The sequence below is a fragment of the Amblyomma mixtum genome, chromosome 3, assembly GCF_055824585.1.
Source record: "Amblyomma mixtum isolate Tamu chromosome 3, ASM5582458v1, whole genome shotgun sequence".
Taxonomy (NCBI): domain Eukaryota; kingdom Metazoa; phylum Arthropoda; class Arachnida; order Ixodida; family Ixodidae; genus Amblyomma; species Amblyomma mixtum.
Window position 1 is genome coordinate 331,118,209 of NC_143014.1, and position 23,447 is coordinate 331,141,655.

Consider the following 23,447-nt stretch of genomic DNA (forward strand, 5'->3'; position numbering starts at 1 on the left):
CCGCTTATTCCCGCGAGGGGAGAGGCACCTGAGCTTCCTTCCCTGACCGGTCCGTGGGCCGACAGCGCGAGTCTCATATTGTTGACGCATGAACACGTGGCGCGGGCCACGGGCAAACGGCCCGTCGTGTGAATCGGCCTTCAGGCGGAACTTAAGTGTCCCCACCATTTTTTTCTTCCGCTTTTTCAATTCTTCCTTCTCTGAAACAGCCACGTTCCCCATTTTAAAGGCTGTGCGTGATTAAGTGCCCTTCTGTGGTCGCATTGGGGCGTTGAAACATGCACAGTGTCATTATCATGCGCGCGTAGCAGCACCCATTTCACAAGCCTCCGTTTTAACTGCAAGTAGAGAGCAGGTTTACTTTGACGATTACTGTCAATATTGAAGCAAAAGCTTCAATATGGGACCTCGTGCTTCGATCGGCGGCAGCCTAGTTTTGACCTTCAGCTGAGTTAGAGGTCGAACCATGAAAAAGAGAAAACGAAATTGAATCAGTATCCATGACTGGGAGTCGAACCCGTGGCTGCGCGAACTGAGCTCCTTTAAGGGCCGCTCAGCGAGACCAAAAGAAAACAAAAAAACTAGGTTATCGCCGCAGCCAACACGGCTAGTGTTAGACTGCACCACAATCCCGCGCTGTGCATTGGAGAGCGTCGTCCATCAACTTCCGTCCGCCCTATCCCGCGGCACTGCCTGCTCACCGTTCTTCTGCGCAGCACAAATCCATGCTTTCGCTTCGATTCGAATTCGTTAAACGTTCACTGTAGTTTCAATGAAAGTAAGTGGTCGTAACTGGCTCCCTGGGTCAGTCGAGGCCTGAATCGCGCTATGAGGTACATGGGGTGCTGAGAGAGAGAGAGAGATAGAGAGATGTGGACTACATGCGTTAACGTTGTGGCAAACACGTGGCACTGCAGCAATAGGCCGCAGCGTTAACTGGGCGAGAAAACTCTCTCGATCGAACTTTAACTGCCACCTGCCAGTGTGGCAGGGTGGGCGCGCTGCCTATCCTGTGCCCGGAACGCACTCAACGTTACAGACGCCATGCCGTGTATAGTTGCCCGATATGCCATTGCTTTTTGTCTCAAACCACGTTTAAGAGGAGTTGAACCGCACCTAATTTTTATTCTAGCATCCTGTTTTAAGCCCTTGGCAAAGGCTATTGAACGTACAGCCTTTGTCAAAAGTTTGGAGCCCAGGTGGTTTTTTTCTGAACCGCATTGTCTGGTTCGTAATGCATCTCCAGCGCTCGAAATTTTCTGAAGGTAAGAAGCTTCCAGGTCCTTCCTCCTACAATGGGTAGGACTTCTACGAATGATATAGGAGTCCCACTGCGAGAATTAGAAGCAAACCCCCTGGGCTCTAAAGTTTTGACAAAGACTGTACTTGTACTGAACCTCGTTCTTAAAACCAGGTTTGTAGGTCCACTAAAAGTTGGGCCGATCAGCCTTGAAGCACGTGTATTGATGTAGGATTAAGTAAGAAGTTCAGGGAAGGCTACTTTGACACAAAACGACGAAGTATTTACACAAGTAGATAAATAATACAACATAGCACTTAAGACTACAAGAAAACAAAATTGGGAGACAATGCAAATTAATAATATAACCGCGTCACGACTTATCAACGGATAAATATAAGAAACCTTTGTTACCGAGGTATTGCGCTTCACAGGACAAGGATGCTGAACAAGAATTGACACTAACAGCGCTATAACGAGGATGATATGAACCAAAAAGCACCAGTCTGTACGTTGCTTGGCTGTTACCTCGTGGTGCGCGCGCCGCGACACCCGTCAAGCAGATCCGCCAAGAGAGGAACGACGGAATAACGCAAAAAAAAACGTGTGAGCACCGCCTGAGGCTCCTGCAAAAATTATGCTTTTCCATTTCCGTTAATATGCAAATTCGACGGACCTTTGGAATCGAGTCAATGCGGCATCTCTGTTTTGTTCTAAATGGTGTCTGCGTCAAAAAATCTATGGCTTATGATAGCTGTGGTAAGGGCTTATGAGCGTAAGCTTCCAAAAACATTTATGCTCTTTATGGCTATCTAAATGAGTCTAGACATATATCTTGATGGTTATACATACCCGGTGTAATGCACAGGTGCAAACGCATTGTCGCGAAGCGTTGACGGAAATTTAGCTGAAAATTGGGTGTGCATCAAATATTCGAGCGATCGATAGATCGATCTGACGGACATGGGTATGACGCAATTTCATGACACAAGCAACATTTAGCCGCACACGACCCGCCGCATTCCTAGCACACGATCCACCACGTTCACGACAGACGCGTTTATACAAGCTGAAAGCACATCTAGCACTCAATTCCGCCATGTCCAGCCTTCTCTGTTCTTCCCACCTTCTCTGCCGCCACGTCCTCAAGTCCCTGTCGAGCGCGCGTTCTGAATTATTAGCTGGCTGTATCCTCCTGTGTGCTCTCGGCGCAGCCTCACTCGACGGCCTATTTTTGCCGTCATGATCCCTGTAATGTTCCTATGTCTTTCTAAATTAAGAATAATCCCTCTCTCTCCTCTCTTCAAGCATTAAAACCTTTAGCGTAGCGCGCCCAGCTCACGATGTAGTCACCACACGAAAACGCGGCGCTCAAGACAGGTATTTCAGTCTCAGATTATACGGCACTACTTCATAACTTTCAGTCTTCTTGAGGAATGCGCATACGCCCTGCTTTATTCTCTGTGCATTTGAAAGAACGTTCTTGCCATAGAGGTCAGATGATGACTATTTAGGTTATCGCACAGAGATAACTGACGGCATTAGGTTTTTTTTTTTATCCGCCTGGAAATAAAGGCGTTTTCATGACCCCGTTCTCGGCGTGCGGGCGAACGGCGATTCATGTAGTGGACATCAAGATGCCTACGCGGCGGCGGGGGAAACCCAGGCACCCTGTACACGCCAGTTGCTAATAAGCGGCGCATCTAATGGGGGCAAGGTGCGCAAATGGAGCGAAAACCGCTTGTGCCGATCTCGCGAAGGAGGTACGAAAGCCTGAGTACTATTCATTGCGGCAGCAGTAGGCGCTTAGCTGTTTTCGGGCCAAATTAAAACTGTGCAATGAAAAAAATTCATGTCCAGGGGACAGCAAGTGTAGGACTAGGATAATTCTAAAGGGTCAGAAAATCGAAGTTCCGTCGGTTCTCTGTAAACTTTTTTGCATGATTCAAAATGTAATCATGGAGGCTTTGTGGGTGCGATACGCTTGTTTTCGGAATTTCTTTGAGTAATTATTGAAATATCATGTGGTTTGAAAGTACGCTTGTCTCTCCTGGAGTACACGGTGTCACCGCTCTCACGAAGAATACGCACATGACACAAGCCTTGTACCTCTTTTTTCGTTGTGCGCGGTCGAGTGTGCGGTCGTATCCAAGCGGAGATGTTCAGTTTATTGAAGATAAGCACCGGTTCCTTTGAGAAATAGCGTATAAGAGGCAGGGCGACATCGCTAGCAGCATTCAGATTTTCACCTCCGAGCTCACAGCATATACTTGAAAGCTGGAGATTGAAAACAGGTTTATATGGAAAGGAAATGGTGCAGTATCTGTCTCACATCTCCGTGGACACCTGAACCATGCCCTGAGGGAAGAGATGAAAGATGGAGTGAAAGTAAGAGAGAAAGAGGTGCCGTAGTGGAGGTCTCTGGAATAATTCCGGCCACCTGGCAATCTTTAGCGTGCACTGCCATCGCAATGCACACGGGCGCCTTTCGCGTTTCGCCTCAATCGAAAGGCGGCCGCCGCGGCTGGGTTTCAATCTGGGATATCCGGCTCAGTAGACGAGCGCCTCAACCATTAGCCACCGTGGCGGGTACGTCTACTTACTGCATTAAATAAGATTTGTAATCCGAAACTCTCGGTCTTAATCGATGCAGATGCATCTAAAGTATCCGTACAATGAAGGTGCTCTTTGTAGTGCCGGTTCGTATTCAGGATATCTGCCTTGTTCATCAGTACCACGCTGCATGCACAATACCATTTTTTTTTATGTGATGACTTTTATGGCGGCACAAGATTAACTGTCGGGTCAGTTCATCGGCTTTTCAGAGATTGAAAACTTGATGCCTTTCAACATTCGGCATAGTTGCGCTATCTCCCGGTTTTCTCTTCTTTTTACCGCAGGAACTCCTTATACACGTTCCAGGCATTCTTAGAAATTTCGAATTGGGGTCCTGTGCGGTCGATTTCCTTATTTTAAATCGGATTCAACGTCCAGGCTCCGGCATTTTTTTAAACTCACCACTGACGGTAAGGACGACTCAACCAACCTTTCAAGGAGTTCCGTGGCGGCTTGCCGCTCTCCCTTCGGCGGAGTGATACGTAGCAATCGGCGCAAGCAAAGAATGCAGGCATATTTTTATTTTTTGTTTCCTTCGGCATAATTTGCAGCTATATGGTCTCTGACTGGATCTATTTATTTACGGAAACTTAAGAAAAAAATGTGAAAGGGAAACCTCCACGCGACTACCCGAAAGGCACTCCACGCGTTAGTTGACTGGTGCTACCTCCAGCGGTGAATTAAAAACAAATGCAGGAGCCGGGACGTTTAATCCGATTTAAATTAGGAAAATCGGCAACAGAGGACAATAATTTGTAGCTTATAAGAATACTCGCAATGTGTAGATTGAGTTTCCGCGGTAAAAAGATGAGTTTAGATTTCTCTTTAGAGCACCTTCAAAGATAATGCATATGAACTGTAGCACAGTGACTTCTTGCTTACAAAATGTGACTGTAGTCATGCGAAATAGTGCAAAGTCAAAGTCTGTCCTCATTTTTAATAGGTTATCTGCGGAACCTTTCACGGAAAATTTCTCAAAGGAAAATATACAAAAACGGTGCCGCCACCCTTCAAGAAAGTTCCGGAACCTTCTCAATCTCCCAGGGTGGTCAGGCAGCTTCCCTAGTGCGCCCTGCACAGAAAAATAAGGCTGTCAAGTAGAATAACGCTTCTTTGGTGTCAAACGTCGGAGTTGCTTGTGTCCCTGCCAGTACTTAGCGTTTTGCAGGCTTGTTAAGGTTACACGTTGTGCGAAAGCGGGAGTTAGTATAGAAAATTTCAGGAAGCTGAAAATAGCGTAACAATCAATTCAGGAAAAATCAAAACTATGCAGCACCGTAGCCCCGGTTCTTGACTAGTTACCACTGCTTAGCAGTTCAGATGGCGACATCAAAGATACTATGGTCTAACCATGGTCAATGAGAGGTGGTGCTGCCCAAGTCTTTACGCTGCAACTAAGCAGGATTGTATAATCCATAGTGTTTGAAGAGTTTTGTTAGGACAAGTTTTGCATTCTTCCTCAAGAACGATTTCTTGCGTTGAACAAGCGATGGTTTAAAGAAGCAGCGAAAGAAATATGGCCAATAAAACAAAAATTCCTTAGCAGAACAGTTCTCGACATTTTTGGGAGCATTTATATCAGGGTTCTGGCATTACGACATTTTGTAGCTCGAAAATTAGATAGGGACCACACAAGAAATGAAGCGAACAAGGAACACTATCCGCCATGTGCTAATGGTAACGCACAGAAAGATGCAGCTCGTGCAGGCTGCCCAGATGGGGTCCCGGCCACCCTCTGCTGCAGGGACGCTAATAACTACGAACACACACATGCGTTTTGAGAACCTTTGCTCATTTTTTTAGAGGGGGGGGGGGGGATAATTAGCGCGAAACATGGTCCAGCAAACGTGCAGAGCGAATATCGACGAGCGTGTCAACCTGTGACGTCACACACACATGGTTGCCCATAGAAGTTGCTCCGATTGAGGGCACGAAATGGAAAATTTTAAAATTCATTTCTGCAGCAGCAAAAACGTGAGCTCGCTGCGAAATTTGTCAAAAATTACCAGAAAACTACGCGGAACTCATCTTGTAAAATCAGTAAAATCCGCGGAGGCACACCAAAGCGCCTAAGTTGCCGCTAAAAGGGGTCTTGATTCACTTTTGCCCACTAAATCTGTTTATTGCATGTTGTTCGAAATGCATCTCGATACAACTGGGCAAAATATGGGCTCATCTGGTGCACAGACTAACTTATTATTGAACTTTTAATGTTTCTCCTAAACCATATGGCATGCAGCTAATATTGGCACGCCGGCGGTTCATGACGACATAAGCAGATGGTCGCGTGCTTGCTCTCGACCAAAAACTTAACATCTTAATGCCATTGAAAGAAACAGTCGATGGCATTGAGGATGCCGTGCAGTTCATGTCTGATCAGATGTCTGACTTGCTTCGGCGCACTGAACAAAATGAACGAGAAATAAAGGAAATCAGGATTAGAGTGGACAGACTTGAGGCGAAAGAGAAAAGTGTGGAATCACTTGAAAGCCAGATCGATGAACTGGAATGGCGACATCGGCGAGCAAACTTAGAATTTCATGGAATTCAGGAAACGGACAGCGAAGATCTTTTGGGCAAACTGAACGCTATCGCCGAAAAACTTGTAGTGCCACTCCTTAGTAACCAAGATGTAGATGCACTCCATCGCTTGCCAGCAAGGCGCGATAAAATTCCGGGCGTTATCTGCCGGTTCGCTAGGCAAGGCGTCAGGGACATGTGGTGGATGAATCGAAAGAAACTGATCGCTGCTGGCGACGGAGTGCATGTGCTCGAAAACCTGACTAGAAGAAATAGGGAACTCTTGAAAACTGTCAAGGATTGGGCAAAAGTACACGATCACAAGTGTGTGTGGCACACAAATGGCAAGGTATTGCTAAGGAAGTCTGATGGCATGTCAGCCATTCACGTCACTAAAGCGTCTGAACTCGATCGGCTAACCTAAGGTTGTATTCCCATCGCATGGCTGGTACTGTACGTCATTCTACCACCCCGTACATTCTTCCGGGTGAGTTTAGAGGCCATATCGGCTACACGTTTTCAAAGCACTTAAAATGTCTCCATGTTAATGCTCGGTCAATAAGAAACAAGGAATCGCAGCTATCAGCTTTACTTCAATGTTGCAATGATTCTTTTGATGTCATTATGATTTCTGAAACCTGGTGTACGAGTGAAATAGACGTCCCTCGGTTAGACAGCTACCGGACTTTCTTTTTAAACCGTGTCTTCCGCCGCGGTGGCGGTGTTTGTGTTTTGTTTGAGAAGGCATGGCAACCCGAGTTACTACCCATGTTCACTATTTCTACATGTGATTATGAAATTTTGTCCACTCGTGTCGAAAATGTGATTTTTGTTCTTTGTTATCGGCCCCCTCAAGGTTGTACTTCGAATTTCTTTAGTTTTCTTGAATCATTGCTTTCTCATGCTAATGATAACTGTTTAAGGCTGCTGTTTGGTGGTGATATAAATATTAACTTATTAGTGCCAGATAGTCACACTAAAAATCTAGACCTTTTGTTAAAAGTAAACGGATTTTGCAATGTAATTAATTCACCAACGCGAATTACACCTACCTGCTCGTCATTAGTAGATGTGTTCATCACAAATTTTGAAACTGACAATCTCAAAGCTGGGATTATTATTTCTGACCTCAGTGACCACTTGCCCATATTTCTCTGTATAAAACACAGAAAAAATAAGTTCAAGAATTCAAAGCAGTGTTTTCAGGTTATAAACAGCGACAACCTCCTTAAATTCAGAGGCACGTTGACAGATGTCCATTGGACTAGTGTGCTTCACGAGACGGACCCGAACAAAGCATACGAACATTTTTTAGACATCGTCAAGAGTGTTTACCAAGAAAGCTTTCCTGTAAGAACGACAAAGCGCAGTCATCACACCCGTAAACCATGGATCACACCTGACCTGAAAAATAAAATTAATAAGAAGCACAAACTCTATCACAAATTCATCAAATCAAAAGAGATCAATGAACTGCAGACTTTCAAAATATACCGAAACCGCCTGAACAAAGAACTTGAGCGAGCAAGAAACGCTTACTAAGTTAACCAGTTTGGTTCTGCAGGAGATAAGACGGAGATAATGTGGAAAAAATTAAGCAATCTTTTCGCTTTTAGTAATACTCGCAATGATACTAATGTTATCAAGCAAAATGGGGTTGAGATATCAGGACAACAGTTAGTAAACAAATTCAACCAGCATTTCGTTAATCTTTCAATCCCGCCATATGTGCATAACGACCTTCGCAACATCCCTTTGAGCAGTGAAACAATATTTCTCGGCGCTCTTGAAGAAGGTGAGGTACTGCATGTTTTCCAGGAGCTGAACAATACCACAAGTATAGACATTGACGGGATGCAACTAAAACCCATCAAGTTTGCCCTTGATGTCCTGCTTCCATGCCTCACACATATTTTTAATTTGTCCATTGCTAATGCTATCTTTCCATCTAAAATGCAGATTGCACGTGTGTCTGTCATACAAAAAAGGCGACAAAAATGACTTCGGCAATTATAGACCCACCTCTGTGCTACCAGTATTTTCTAAACCACTTGAAAAGCTAATTCACAAACGTTTCGCAAAGTTCGAGGAGAAACAAAATATAATAACTGACTCACAGTATGGATTTCGTAAGCTCCGTTCTACAGAGCACGCATTACTAGCTCAAAAAGAGTAGATATTAAAACACCTTGATCAAAATAAAATAGTCATCGGCATTTTCATAGACTTTACAAAAGCGTTTGATTTGTTGAATCATGCATTACTAATCCGCAAACTTCACCGCTACGGTTTCCGAGGTCACGCAGGATCCCTTGTACAGTCTTACTTGAGTAATCGCAGACAAGCTGTCAGTAATAATGGGTATATATCGGAAATAGAATCACTTCACCGCGGTGTTCCCCAGGGAAGCATACTGAGTCTTTTTCAATATTTTTATTAATGATATTGTGCAAATCGCCCCTGCAAAGTACATAATATATGCTGACGATACCAGTATATTTTTTTCAGGAACTCAAGTAGATACTTTAATAGATGCAGTGAATTCTACCCTCTGAAATTTATATGACTGGACAAAAAAAAATGGTTTACAGGTAAATGTCGCGAAAACAAAAGCAGTTATTTTTAGAGCAAAAAATAAGAAAGTTACACTTGTAAAAGACATTTGCTTCAATAATGCTCATGTAGATATAGTACCTACATTTAAAACACTGGGCGTTGTATTTAATGAAAAAATGACTTGGGATGACCATGCCTATTTTATTGCCAGCAAACTGTCGCAAATTATTGGTTTAATTTGCAGATATCGCCAACTACTGCCAACAAGAGCATTGCTGGCCATATATCATTCACTCTTTAGTTCTCGCCTCAATTACTGTAATTTAGTGTGGGGAAAAACTTCGCAAGAAAACATCAATAACCTACTCGTATTACAGAAACATTGTATCAGAATAATTGAAAATGTTCCTAGAACATTCCATACACAAGAACTTTTTTATAAATACAAAATACTCCCGTTAACTAAATTGTACACCTTTCGCCTCAGCCACGCACTGAAGCGCGAAATTATTAATCACACGTCCTACCTTCATGAACTCTCCAACATTGAAGTAAGCTATAAAGTACACAACACAAGAAACGTCGATCAATGGCACATTAAAACATACAGAACAACATATGGCTGTCAAACACTTGAAAACATATTACCGCGTCTACTAAATGCTCTTTGTGTCAATGACATTGACCTAAAAACCACCTCACACAGAAAGCTTTTATCATATGTTTTATTTACAGATACTGCATTGAATCTGTAAACCGAATTGACTGTATTGCACTCTTCATTGCTTTGTTTCTCGTTTTGTTTTTCTTGCGGGAAGTACCTGTCGCGGTTTTTTTTTTGCAATATTGTATTTAGTTTGAAAGTGTGCCACGGTTTTGTTGCCAAAGTTCGCAGCTGTGTGTCCATGGCCCAGTCAAGCGGTCCAAGAGGCCGCTTTTACTATGGGCACCCTGTCACCATGTATATTGTGGTGGTAAATAAATAAATAACAAATAACAAACTGCGCATTGCGCATACTGAGCGTAGTGCGGTGGCTTGTTCGGTCGGTATAGGACGCGGAGGGGTGAAGGGGGAAAGTTACACGATGCGGTGCCCCAAAACGCCACTATAACCGCACCCCACGACCAGGGGACGTATATTAGTGTGGGCAGAGAAAAAGAAAAAAAAATGTTGCCCAGCCCGGCACTCGACCGCCGGACATATGTTAGGGTGGGCTGTCTAAAAGGAAAGTAAAATGATAGAGCCCGGCCCGCACCGCTTGACCGCCGGACAAAGGGAACAAAGGCCTGTGCCCTTCCCTTTTCTGTCTAGCTTCTGCCCGGTCTCGGCAACTCGACTACCACGTGGCACGGCACGGCCGGACTCCGGTAGGCGGGCGCTGTGCTCCGCACAGACAGTGCGCGCGCGCAGTTTTGCGCCAGACGACGGCGCTGTCGGGTAATTACGTCATTCAGGCTGCTTCAATATGGCCGCCGCGGCCAGGGGGAGGGGCCTACAGCTGACTACTTCTAAGTACACTTTCTAACTCCAGTGCGCGCGTAGAGCCCTAGTTCTTTTGAAATTGCGCATAGCAATGTGGCGGCAGGTGGCTCCAACGTAAAAGCACGATTTATTATTACACCATGTCATGACCCTTCTTACTTACGTAGTATTTGCAAGTCGTCGTGAAGGCGCGGGAAGAGTCGTCGGCGTGGTGCTTGTTTGAGGGGCTCAATTTCACTAATCACTCTCAGCACAGGCGTTAAGTAGTCTGCGAGAATACATATCTTCAAGCATATATAGGTGGAAGCCAACGACCGCACAGAACTTAGAAATCATTTGTGAAACACAAGCATTATACATTTCGGCGGTTAACGGCGCGCGGCAAGGTGTGGCCAGCTGTTACTCCACTTTGTGTACGCATAACCTTTAAGAAATAGATCGGGCAATCGTGGAATGACCTCGTAGGACATGTACGTAAGGAAGGCGCGCTCACCGCTCAACAAAGTGTCTGAACGCTTCGCGGCTTTAAACATCACGCCAGCAACTGCCCTGATGAAGACGAAAGCAGAAGACAGCTAATAAAAGGCACAATCTTATAAAGGAAGGATATTTTTCTCCTTACTGCGGCCAAATTTCTAACAAGCCACGCCTATGTCGGAGCGAAGTTTAATGCACTGTGAGGGAGACATGCTGAAGCGCAGGCGACTTGGGCGCCAGGGTCGTAGCGAGGCTTTTTATTTTCGGTAGGTGCACTCCGAAGGGAATGGGGGTGAGAATAAGGGGATACGTAACAGGATACGTGCCTGTTACTCTATTCCGCGTGTAAATTTGCATCGCTTTTAGCTTAGTTTGTTTACCTTGAAGCTATTTCTGTTGCCTCAGGTATCTGTTTCTTCTTTACTTCTTGTTCTCCGTTCGATCTAAATGGTTATATGTGTTCCTCTTTATTCGAATGCATCCTGTTCTTAATACCGGAAGTGCAAATCTCTTATTAAAGTGCACGTTGTGAAGACAGTGTAATGGTTTATACCGGGGTAAGCTAATGTTCCTTTAAGTTACGTTTCTGAAATTTTTAATATACCTTTTCCTCCGCAAACTGGTGTGCACGCTTTTGTTACATTTCATCATTTTGTCGGGTATTCACTTTTCTGGTAAGGTGCGTGGGTTTCCAGTTCATATTGGCGCGAAGCATTGCTATGTCACTTTTGTTATGCTCTAAAGCTGCCGGCACGCGGCATCATCATTTCGTGAGGCCAGATGAAACCAGATTTATGTGGAATCATGGCGGCCGCGCGCCACTACTCCAACGCTATTCGAGATTAGGTGATTGCAGCGCCTTTTCTGGAATGTTCATCGTGAGCTTTAAACTAAGGGCAGCTGAGGCAGGTGGTGGTTGTGTTTGACGACCGCGGCGTACATTTGTTGCTATCGCTGTCGCAGAGTTCAACTATTTATTGTTCAAGTCAGCCCAACGAAGAGTTTCTTCAATAACACTTCAGCCTGCCCGTCCATTGTCAACGGTGTTGCCCCTAATACTAGATAATATAAAATACACCCCCCCCCCCCCCCTTTATGGAGGCTGTTGAAGGCGCTTACGGCACCTCATTAGAAAAAATAAATCAATCAACAATAAATAAATAAACATGCGCGAAAATAAGAAATCAGTAAACAACTCCTGGCCTGGCGTGAACAACGGCAAAACATGGCTACAGAGTGCTCTGGGCACCTAATATCTACTTCGAGGCATTCAATCACTTCTGAAGGATGTGCTCTTCAGTTATTCTGTGCATAACAGAATAACTCTGTGAATAACTCTTTAGTTATTCTGTGCATTAATTCCTCACACTACGCGTGGAAAGCTGTCGCAGAGAGTATTGCGCAGGCCCCTTCTAGATGTCACTTACGCCGCCGCATGACAGAAGCCGCAGGAGCTCCCATCTGGAGTGCCCTCTGCGACCCTCAGAGCGGTGCGCCCAGATGCTCTCCACGCTGCGGTGGTCCCAGCGTCTTCGTGGCGTCGACTGCCGTCGCTGCCATGCTGCCCATTAGCCAGCCACCACAGCACAGGGTGGAGCTGCGTGGAGGGCAATACGGGTCCGTTGCCCCACAGACCACCGTCAGCTCGGCATCAGTTGTTTTCTGTACCAGGCATATAAAATAAAAAACCTTGAATGGCAAGGACTCATAAAACATGCGAAGCGCAGCTGGATCCGAAAAGATGGTCGCGGTATCCATCCACGGGAAGCTCTTGCACGTGCTGGCGTCATTTTTTTAGCACTGACCGCGGTGATCGTTGCAACCTTTTTATTGGCCATTAGACATTTATGTTGGGTGTGATGATATTGCGCATGACGAGAAAGTAACAAAAATAGGATCCCCTTTATAGCGCTATAGCAGAGATAGCATAGCTGAGTGATTCACTGCCTGACCAGAACAGCTATCACAGTTCGAGAGCTCACAATTGCTGAATTAATTTTTTTTCAACAGTGGAACATAAAGGTGAAAAAGACACTCCTCTGTGCCCGTTTTTTCTATTTGAAGGATAACACGTTAGCTGCAGCGCGACGAAATACGGAATATGCCTTGGCATTCGTCGCCAGTTCCTCTGATCATTTCTGGGCAGCTTTAACTTAAAGAATGCTGCTCAGTACCAATTTCCTCCTCACACACTGGAAAGTCTCAGCTTAACGGAAGCACAGTCCATCTTCACACCAACTGTGCCAGTACAGCACTCGTTTTAATCATCCGAACATCATGTGCTATTTATTTCCGTGTCTCCGTCTTCCTCCTCAATTTCTCCTAATTTTATCAACAACAAATTGCGCGAAAAATTAATACACACAGATTCGACTAGGTTGAAGGGTCAAGCGCGAACGTGCAGCTTACTTTTATCGCCTTTAAAAGACAGTGTAAATAGGCAGTGACAAAAAGAAACTGAAAAGAGGGATAGAATGCCACACGAGAGCACGTCTCAAGCGAAACACTGCATAAATTTTTTCTCCAAATTATGCAGCGAAAGTGATGTATTATTGGCGCATTTATCATCCTTTATGTTGATGTAGCGTGTTCAATAATATGTGACATATTAGTTTGCATATTTGGAAACTGAAAGGTACTACTACATAATAGTCAAAGTAATTGTCCACTCTTACGATTTGTATCAAAAATTTTCTTTTAGAGTGTTTCAGTGGCTTGCATCGAGCAGTGAAGACTGCCACAGAAATAAAATGGGGAACTCTTTCCACTATGCCGAAAACGTTTACAGCAAAAAAATGTAAGCCTGTTGACGGATATCTGCGGCTTTATAGATTATTATAGTGAAATCTTACATGACATGAAACAATTGGGCTCAAGCACTCTTTACTGTCCGAAAGTGTTGTTGTCCAGAATAGTGGGGTATAGACGCTACTCGAGAGCTGTGTTCCTACCTCTGCCAAGAATCGTAATACTCCTCTAGTCCTGGTATGCAATCTTTCCATACAACGCAGCGAGCCGACAAGTTCGCTATTTCATTTTATCGACAGTGCAGGCTCCCTTGCGTGGTCATGAAAACAAGAGATCGTCTGGGCCATTTCACTTTCTCTCATTCTTTCCCTTTCAATTACCCTTCGCTCGATCCTGCTTGTTTATGTAAATAAAATCAATTCCCTCTTAATCTCTGCGCCGTCAAACGCGTCATCCAAACTCCTCTCGCGAAGTGAAAAAAACCGATTATTTGGAAAAGCCCACCTGATCCCCATTACCGCCCTAAGACTCATAGCCCTAACCTAACAGCCAACATCCGGCTCCCATACCAATCCCGCCTATCTTTTCCCAGAGCAGATTCGGCCAGACAACCCTGGTCTGCACCCCGGCTTATGGTTTTGCTGCTACACGTACACTTTCTAAAATTCGTTCGCCTGAGGCCACAAAACGGCCAGTTGTCCTTTCTTGGACGTCTTCTTTTATGTTTTGGATAACTTCAGCGCGTTTTACTTTTAGCCGTGGAGACGCGAGCTCTTTATGTTACAATTTTTCAGCGGCCACCCCCAAGCTAACAATCTTCCTTACCAGCGAAATATGCCCGCGACAAGGTGCTCATGGCGAGACCTGACTCTGGCATCGCGTCGAATGGAAAGCTGCTACATGCTCCATAACTGGCGCCATTCTCAGCATAAGAAGCCATTAGGTTCAGAGTCTGATTCGCAATGACAACGCGTGTGCGACTGCCTGTCGAGCGTGAGCTTTATAACAGAGGTGGTATAAATATTACAGAGCCATGTGCTGGCGATGTGGCTGACAGGGCTGAGTGTACCGGAAGGCGTAGCGGGAGGTCGCCACTAATACCTTCAGGGTTGTTGTGAAGAGCTGAAGGTCGCCATAGAGCGCACATTAAATATCGCTCTTTGCGGTACATTAGCGTCTCTAACGGTTGTGACCCAGAGGCAAATCGCCCACACAATACTATAGGGGATATTTATAATGCTGAATAGCCGCTATCCCGTTCGTAAAACACTTCGGGGCGAACAATCATTGGAGGCCTCATCCTAAGTTGCCTTGCAAAGGCTAATTAATATACTGTACCTTCCAGATATATTACTTCTAGTTTTCAGTGCTGATACTAATGAAGAAAAAGTGTGTTACCTGTTACTGGATTTACCGCGATATCAAAAATTGGCTTTCTTGCGAGGCGAGTTATCTTTTATGCAAGGAGAGGGATCGTGAGAGTTCGGCTATGCTCGCTGCTACGTATGATGAAGAGAGCGCTATATGATCCTATATGCTGCACGAGTTGGAGAAGCATAGAACCACCCCACATTGAATTCTTAAAGGTAATTTTAGCAAGCACGAGGCAGTGGCGTTAGTAAGTATGGAGAAGGGGAGCTAATGATGGGTGACCGCTTTCCTAACCAGAAAATTTGGCATCAGAAATCATGAGCTCGAGCTGTTAAGGTCACGTTTCCCGTTTCCAGAGCGTCGTCGTTGTCTGCGCTATGTCCGGATGGATCGCGTGGCATAAAAGAGAGAGGGGGAAAGGCAACAGCTGCAGCACTCCATGTCACACTTGCCGGACGCTGGAATGTATGGAACGTTGATCGACCATGCATGACGCGCGCGGGCGTACTGTCGCCAACCCTAACTGCCATCTCACACCGATACTCAAAATTGCCAAACACTTTGACTAGCGTCAGCATTTATTACCGTCCTCGCAGTCGCTGAATTTCGCAGTGACATGAGTAAGCGCCCGGAGAATTTTCTTCAACATGAAAAGTGAAATGCCTTTTTAGCCATCTCACCCGTCCAGTACTTTCTCTAAGAGTTGTGCAATAATCCCTCCAAGTGCAAAGTGAGCACCAAGCACGCCTCATTCACAGACGCGGTAGTGCATTCTAAAACTGCGCGCTCATGACGACATAAACTATACCGCACTTCTTGACAACAGCATCTCTTTCACGCACTCCGAACTGAGAAATACGATAGTAATTCACCGTGGTGGTCGCTGGGAACACGGCTGGCGGATAATCCAGACTGGGAGCTCCTCCGTGTGACAACCCGCTAAGGCATCGGCCGCCCTCCAGCTGGCGCGGATTTGCGATGGCCAGCATGCTGGCAAACTGCCGGACCGAGACGACGAGGCACTTCGCGAGGCTCGAGGATTTGTGGCCGCGTGGGTGAACACACCACGCGTGTGTTTGCGTGCTCATTCCTTTCGCCCCAGCCGGCCACTGGATGACGGACGGCGGCAGGTCAAAGCTCATGACCGGGGGAGATGCCACGTCCGTAGTGCCAAGGCGATGAGCCGGGCCCAGATCGCAGCGCTCTGTGAAAAAAAAACGGATGGCCGCGTCTCTTGTAGGTAGAGTGGGTGTTCATCGCCTGTCCGCGAAGCTGCTGATAGCTACAGGAGCAAATTGGAACGAAAATCTCGAGTCAATCTTCTTTGCTGTCTGCCTCGTGTTCTTGGTGGCTCGCGCGGGTGGAGCGATGCTCCGAGCTGGAGGCCGAAGACGCAGATTTATGCCCCTGTCACACTAGCAAATTTAATGTCATTCGAACCTAATCGCATTCGATGCATCCACTGTCATTTGGTCTCTTTCAGTGCTACACGGAAAAAAATAATGTCATTCGAAATTATGGCATCGACGATCAGTGAAAAAAAAATGGTTCAACTGAACGACATCAGAGCGCATAAAAGGTGTTTGAAATTGTTGTGCAGTGTTCCAAAAGCAAGTGAGAACATTTGTGTGCCGTATTATAAGCTTAAAATATTATTTGCGGCCATTCTGCACCACTTTAGCCATCAAAAGGCAAGCCAAATACAAAGTCAGCCACAAATCCGATAAATGTAAACAAACAAAATGGCTGACATGGCGGCGCGCGGAGCTTGGAAATGACTTCCAAAAGGTGAACTGCTGAATTATTTCTTTAAGTACCTTCGAGCTTAACGAACATGGCACGCCAACCACCAAGAATCACGCATCCCAAAATTACCGATGGTCATGGGAATAACGCTGCTTCACGCTCGGCCGCTGCTGTAGGCTGCTGAGACCGAGAGTAAAAGCTATCCACGACAACCTATAGTGTGAACAGATTCACACCAACATTAACTTTTTTTTAACAGAACTAAATAAATTCACTTTCTAGGTTTGGCAGTGTGCACATTATGTTTTCGCATCGTTTGTTCCTGCTGCGTATCTGCTGTCCAGAGTACGCATTCGGTTCGAGATCGAATGCGAATGAGTTCCACTAACTCATTCGATGGCAATTGTCATTCGAGCCTAATGACATTACACGTCTCCTTGTAGCAGTCGATTAATGACATTAGTTGCTAATGTCATTTGATTCCAATGACATTAAATTTGCTAGTGTGACAGGGGTATTACGTGTCTATTTGTATGAAGTGTGTTTACGGGCGGAAAATAATACTTCTTCGGACCTCCTGATGTCACCGCCTGAGGGAGAGCTTGTGTGAGAAATGTACCCAGGTTACAAAAATAGAGGGATGGCTTCAAGCCGGTTGATGATTTGTCTCCCAGAATGAAAAACGTACTTTCTTGGGTAGCTCGGCGCATTTTGTGGAAGGGGCCAGTCTCATGCCATACTCGAATAGGCTGCTTTGAAAGACTTGCACACGGTTGCTTTTTGCCATCTCCGGTGGCTATATTAATGTGCGGAACAATTCCACGTCTATACATAGCTGCACTTCGAAATTAAGACGCATAATCATCTGTCTCGTGCACTGAAAAAATGAAATCATCCGCGTAAAATCCCGCCTCTAGCGAGAACTGGATGCTGCCTTTCAGCGGGCGATTCGTCGGTTTCGGGCGGGACAAAATTTTGACACCGGTGTGCCCATCTTCGCGGAAATCGAATATGCGGCCTGTGGAACGATCTCACGCTGCGCAGTTCGGACCCCTCTTCGCCTGACTAGAGTTGCGAGACCATCGGCAGTTCGCAGTTCCTCAAGGTAGTCTCTGGTCCACCTACGCCGGAAAGCTTCTGTGGTCTGCTGGCGTCGGGTCCACAGTCTCTGAAGGGATATGTTGATTTGGTCCTCTTCGTTTTTTCCCACGCTAGGCAGCGACGCGAGGCGTCTTCCTTTCAAGAAGAAGGAAGGGCAAAGAGGTTCCGGTTCTTCCGGTCCGTCGTATACGTGAGTTAGAGGTCTTGAGTTCAAGACCGCCTCAATTTCGGCCGAGGTCGTTGCCAGCTCGTCGAAAGACAGAAACTTGGCAGCGATAACTTTCTTGAGCGCAGGTTTGGTTGATCCGACGAGTAGCTCATAAAAGCCACCCCACCATGGGGCGCGCTCTACTATGAACTTCCATTCCATTCGTGTCTTTGCAAAGTAGTCAAGAACCTCCGGTTTCCGGGTAGAATTCCAGAGGTATCAAAGATCTCGGTTGGCTTTCTTGAAGGAAAGCGCATTGTCACTGTAGATCACTCTGACTACAACTCTTCTTGAGATGAAACGTCTGAAGGCCACCAAGAACGACTCCGCTGTCATGTCTTTCGCAAGCTCTAAGTGAACTGTCCGTGTTACGGCACAGGTGAACAGCGTAATATAGGATTTGTACAGCGAGTTTTCTCCTTTTAATAGAAGTGGCCCTGCAAAGTCCACCCCTGTGACCTCAAAGGGTTGAGCCTCGGTCACTCGATCACGTGGAAGCGGTGCAGTCACTTCCGATGCTGGACGTGCATTGTAGCGTTGACAGGTTGTGCATCCTTTCATGATTCTTTTTATCAGCTTGCGGGCTCGCAGAACATGGTACTTCTCTCTCAACTGTACCAAAGTATCCCGTGCGCCCCCGTGTAGTACTTGGTGATGAGCTTGACGCACGAGCAATTCGGCTAGGTGATGTCACCTCGACAGTACAATCGAATGGCGTTCGTTGTACGGCTTGCCACTTTGTTGAAGTCTCCCGCTTATATGAAGAATACCGTCGTTGTCAACAAACACTGGAGTGTTCCTCAAAGGAGAGTCTGCTGGAGAGCGATCTCCTTTTTTCGCGCACTCAATTTCCCTCTCCAGGTCTTCTCGCTGAGCTTGTCGTATCCAGTATTTCTCGGCATCATCAAGTTCAACTGCCCTCAGAGTTCCTTTGTCAGTGCTCAGATGTCGCAGCTTGTTGACATATCTTAATATCCAAGCTGTCACTCGGAAGAGTTTTGTTGCACTGCTGTATCGATCTGGGTCTAACAGCTTTGGAACTTCAGTGGAGCTTGTTGTATGAAGGACTTCCACAATTCGCTTTTCTTCGTCCACTGTCGGAATGTTGCTTTGTGTATAGAAGAACCGTGGCCAATTGTTTTCAGTCGCCTTCATCCAGGGTGTTCCTTCCCACCAGGTGGAACTCTCAACAAGTTGATCAGCTGTTGGTCCCCTGGTCATGAGATCTGGCGGATTATCGGACCCGGGAAAATGTCTCCATGCTGAGGTGTCGGTAAGAAGCTGAATTTCTGTTACGCGATTCCTCACGAACTGTTTCCATTGCGAGGGCTCTCCCGTGATCCAATGCAATGCGATTGCCGAGTCTGTCCAGAAATGTGTCACTTGTGGTGGTTCCTCCAGGCTTTTCTGGATGAATCGACTCAGTCTGGCCGCTAAGAGGCACGCCATCAATTCGAGTCTCGGAAGAGTCAGTTGCTTGATCGGGGCGACCCTCGACTTGCTAATGAGGATGCTCGAAGTTGCAATGCCATCCGCATCTGTTACGTAGATGTAGGCCACTGCCCCGTATGCCACTGGGCTGGCGTCAGCAAATACGTGCACGACTGTTTTGATGGCAGGTTCGACTGTGCCTGCTTTGTAGCAGCGTTGCACTTGAACTCTTTCCAATTCGGTTAGTTCTTCGCACCACCGCATCCATTTTGCGTCCAGATCCTCTGGTAGGATGTCATCCCATTCCACGTTTCTTTTCCACAGCTCTTGAAATAAAGCCTTTGCCTGGACTGTGAATGGAGCTAGCCATCCAAGTGGGCCATACAGAATTGCTGTAGTCTTCAGAACAGACCTTTTAGTACTTGTTCCTGGCTCAGGTAGCTCGATAGACTGTGGGGCGAAGGTGAGGTTATCTGTGCTGGGATTCCACGTCAGTCCTAACACCTTATGGACCCCTGGGAGGTATCCCAAATGTCTTGCTTGATAATCATCCGTCGCAAACCGTTCGTTCAATGCCTCGTTGTTGGACGCCCTCTTGTGGAGTGCCATAGAGGCCGCACTAAAGATGGTCCTAGCTTCTTCATAGATCTTCAGGGCTCCCTCTTCGTTTTCTGCTCCCGTTAAGAGGTCATCCGCATACAAGGAATGCGCCAGCAGTGATGCTGTGTCCGGATACTCTTCTTCCATATTCCTCAAGTGATGCTGAAGAGTTGCTGTCAACAAGAAAGGGCTCGCTGTGGTTCCAAAAGGAACTCGCTTCATTCGCAAAGTCTCCACCTCGCCTGCTGGTCCACTCGCACCTGGCTTCGTATGGTACCACAGAAAGCGCAATGCATCTCTGTCGTTCTCTCTTATCTCTATTTGTAAGAATGCCTTTTCGATACCTGCCACCAAGGCGATTCTGTTGCTCCTGAAATTCAGTAGCAGTTCGACAAGGTCGGCTGTCAAATTCGGACCACTCTCTAGGTTTTGATTCAATGACTTTAACTTCTGTCGACGCGAAGAAGCATCGAAAACCACTCGCAGTCTTGTTGTATTGCTCGTTTCTCGGAACACCGGCTGATGAGGCATGTAGTATATCAGTTTTCCCTGTTCTTCGTTTTCTACTACTGGCTCAGCTATGTCTTCCATGCAATACTGTCTGATGGCTGCGTCGTAGGCTTCCTGTAATTCGGGATTTCTTCGAAGGCGGTTTGTCAGTTCGGACAGGCGTTTTTTCGCAGTCTCCTTGTTGTCACTTAGATCTATGTTTTGCTTCCAGGGAAGGGCTACCTCGTATCGAGATCCACTACGTCTGATATTGTCTTCGAAAGAATCGAGTAGCTGTTGCCCAACACAGTCGTCGTTATCCGTGACTCCGATAGACTCCTAGGTCCAGAAACGTTCTAAGCAGTTCATGGTATCACTCTCGGCCAGTGATATGCGAAGGGCGATGGTTTGCATGCTCTGTGAGTCAACCATGTTTGCTCCTACAGGTCCTTGAATGCACCACCCAAAGGCAGTCTCGACTGCTCGGAGTTTTCCGTCTAGCTGCTTGCTTCTTCCAGTCACAAATTCCCAGTAATGCTCTGCTCCGATGAGGAGGTCGATGTCACCTCTTTCGTTATCGCAGGTCCTGTCGGCCGCAGCCAAAGGTCCAAGTAGTTTCTTGATCCTGTGTTCAGGAACCGGGATTCTTTGTTCGCATATGATGTCCGTCTCAAGAACTTCGATCTGTTGAATCTTCCTGTTCTGTGGGGTTAGCGACACCAGCACTCTGTTGAAGTCTCGTTCCGACTGGTGTCCACCGAATACGCCAACTTTCAACGTTTCTGTTCCAAGAACTCGACACCCGAGTTTTTCTGAGGCTCGCTTTGTATGAACGAACGTTGGCTTCCGCCGTCAAAGAGAGCACGTAAGTATACCGCTTTCGTTTCACCGGCACACAACGCCGTTGCCGTTTGTAGCAGTACTTCTCGTTTGTGAGTTTCTTTCACTGTAGATTGCAAAGTCACTGGGACTGTGGTCACATCGGTTGCATTTGATTTGACTTTCGGATGAGTAAATTCTGGGTCGCACATTGCTGTCGCATGCCGCCTTACACAGTTACCGCATTTAATGCTGCTTCTGCACTCGTTAGAATGGTGATTTGGTTTCATGCAGCGGAAGCAGCGTCTTCCCAAACGTAGCATTTTCTTCTTTTCTTCTAACGAAATGCCCGAACGACAGGCAGTGGTTTCGTGCTTATTTTCCTTGCAAAGAAAACAATGATCTGTTCGTGCTGATTGCTGCAGTACAGCAGCTGATGATTTAAATTTCGTTCGGATGCTCTTCTTGTAACTCCAAGTTGGGTTTAACGTCTTCAGCATTGATACCTGGTGCTTCTTGCCAGTACCTTGCTGAGCAACCAGATTCTCGCGGCTTTGCACTTCAATCCTCAAAAAGTCAAGTAACTTCGTTAATAAAGACGGAGTACCTTTTGTAGCTCTTTCTGTAGGCTGCCCCGGTGCGTCGTCGCTCCGCAGCGCAGATCCAGTTCGTTCCGTGTTCTGTGTTGACGTTTCGGAGGTTTCCTCCCTCGCCACGGCTCGGTGAAACTCGAGCAATATTTCTTTCGGCAGGGCGCGCTGTACCACGGGGTAGAGGAGCGCGCCGTAGGTCTCCTGTTTCTGGCCGAGCGCCTCCAGCCCGCGGAGGTGGGAGACGAGGGCATCGTACAACCGTCGGAGGGACCGTATGTCTTCGGCGTTTAGCACAGGCGCAAGGTCCAAGAGCTTTCGCATGTGCGCTTGCACGATGGCGTCCTCACCGCCGAAGGGTTTTTTCAGCAGCAAGATGGCGTCGTCATAGCACTGCGATGTGGGGGGAAAGCCCTTGATCGTTCTTGCCGCTACGCCAGTCACAACCGATTTTAGGTACGCGAACTTGTCCAAGGTCGTTAGCCGATCGTTCTTGTGAATCATTTGCTCGTACTGTTCCCAAAACTCTTGCCAGGACACATCTTTGCCGTCAAATTTTACGAGCTCTAATTTTGGAATCTTCACCTGGCAGGTCGTGGTTGCCGCGCCTGCGTCGTTGCTTGGTGATGGCTCTTCTTTCGGCTGCCTCTTTACTTGGATTTCTTAAATCTCCGCTTGGAGCTTCGCAATGTATGTAACGATCTTGCCGTCATACTCGATGGTTTCGGTATAGTCCTGCTCCGCTTCTTTCGCTGGCAATATCGCCTCGACAGCGGCGTTAGCTTCGTTTAGACGGGTCTGCAGAGAGCTCATTCTTGCCAAAAGGACACTGAGTTCCTTTTCGTTGCCCGTGCGGCTTTTCACGCAGGAGTCAATTTCAGCTATGAGTCGAGGCACCTGTGATTGGACAGCTGATCGCTTCGCTTTGTGTCTGTCCATGTCGCTGCACTCGGTAGCACTGGGCGGCGGCTTTAGAATAGATATGGGCTTTTTCTTCGTTATTCGTCGCCGTCGCATCCAGGTAGTCGTCTTCGTTAGGTCTCGGGGTATATCCCGGGTTTCGGCACCAGTTTATATTATGTTGCGTTCGTTAAAATTAGACAACTTCGTTCAGCGAGTACAAACGACATCCGTTTATTTCAGGTTACATGACACGACTCCGCCCCAAGGGGCGCTCCTTTGTTTCCCTTTCCCAGCTTGCTTAGCTTGTCTTGCCTTCCGACTTGGTGCGGTCTTGTTTCGGTTTCGGTTTCGCAACACAGATTAGGCGTCTGGAACAGCCTGCGTGAACTGATTCCTCTGAAGAATGAGAATGAGAATGAGAATTTTTTGCAGCGATTTTCTTGAAGCTTTCACTGCATACATTTGATTGTGGCTTCGATTATGAAACTGCTTGTAACTTTCGTGATTGTATTGCTGTTTCGGGGTCTTGCATTTTGAACATATATTCTT

The 23,447-nt window shown here is 46.5% G+C and overlaps 1 protein-coding gene across 4 annotated transcripts in view; it reads right to left on the bottom strand.

Annotated features, from left to right (window-relative positions):
• Positions 1 to 23,114, bottom strand: part of LOC149355948 (uncharacterized) — a 133,051-nt gene extending 109,937 nt beyond the window's left edge. For 3 of the 4 annotated variants that reach the window (XM_089584048.1, XM_089584047.1, XM_089584050.1), the window contains exons 1-3: positions 17,446 to 23,114; positions 15,884 to 16,213; positions 12,320 to 12,554 (exon numbers count right to left, since the gene is read on the bottom strand). In XM_089584048.1, coding sequence (XP_089440174.1) covers positions 18,757 to 20,688 — 1,932 coding nt within the window. In that variant the 5' untranslated portion in view covers positions 20,689 to 23,114 and the 3' untranslated portion in view covers positions 12,320 to 12,554; positions 15,884 to 16,213; positions 17,446 to 18,756. Of the gene's footprint in view, positions 1 to 12,319; positions 12,555 to 15,883; positions 16,294 to 17,445 lie in introns of all 4 variants that reach the window. The other variant, XM_089584051.1, reaches the window with a different exon arrangement.
• Positions 23,115 to 23,447: the final 333 nt, after the last annotated feature.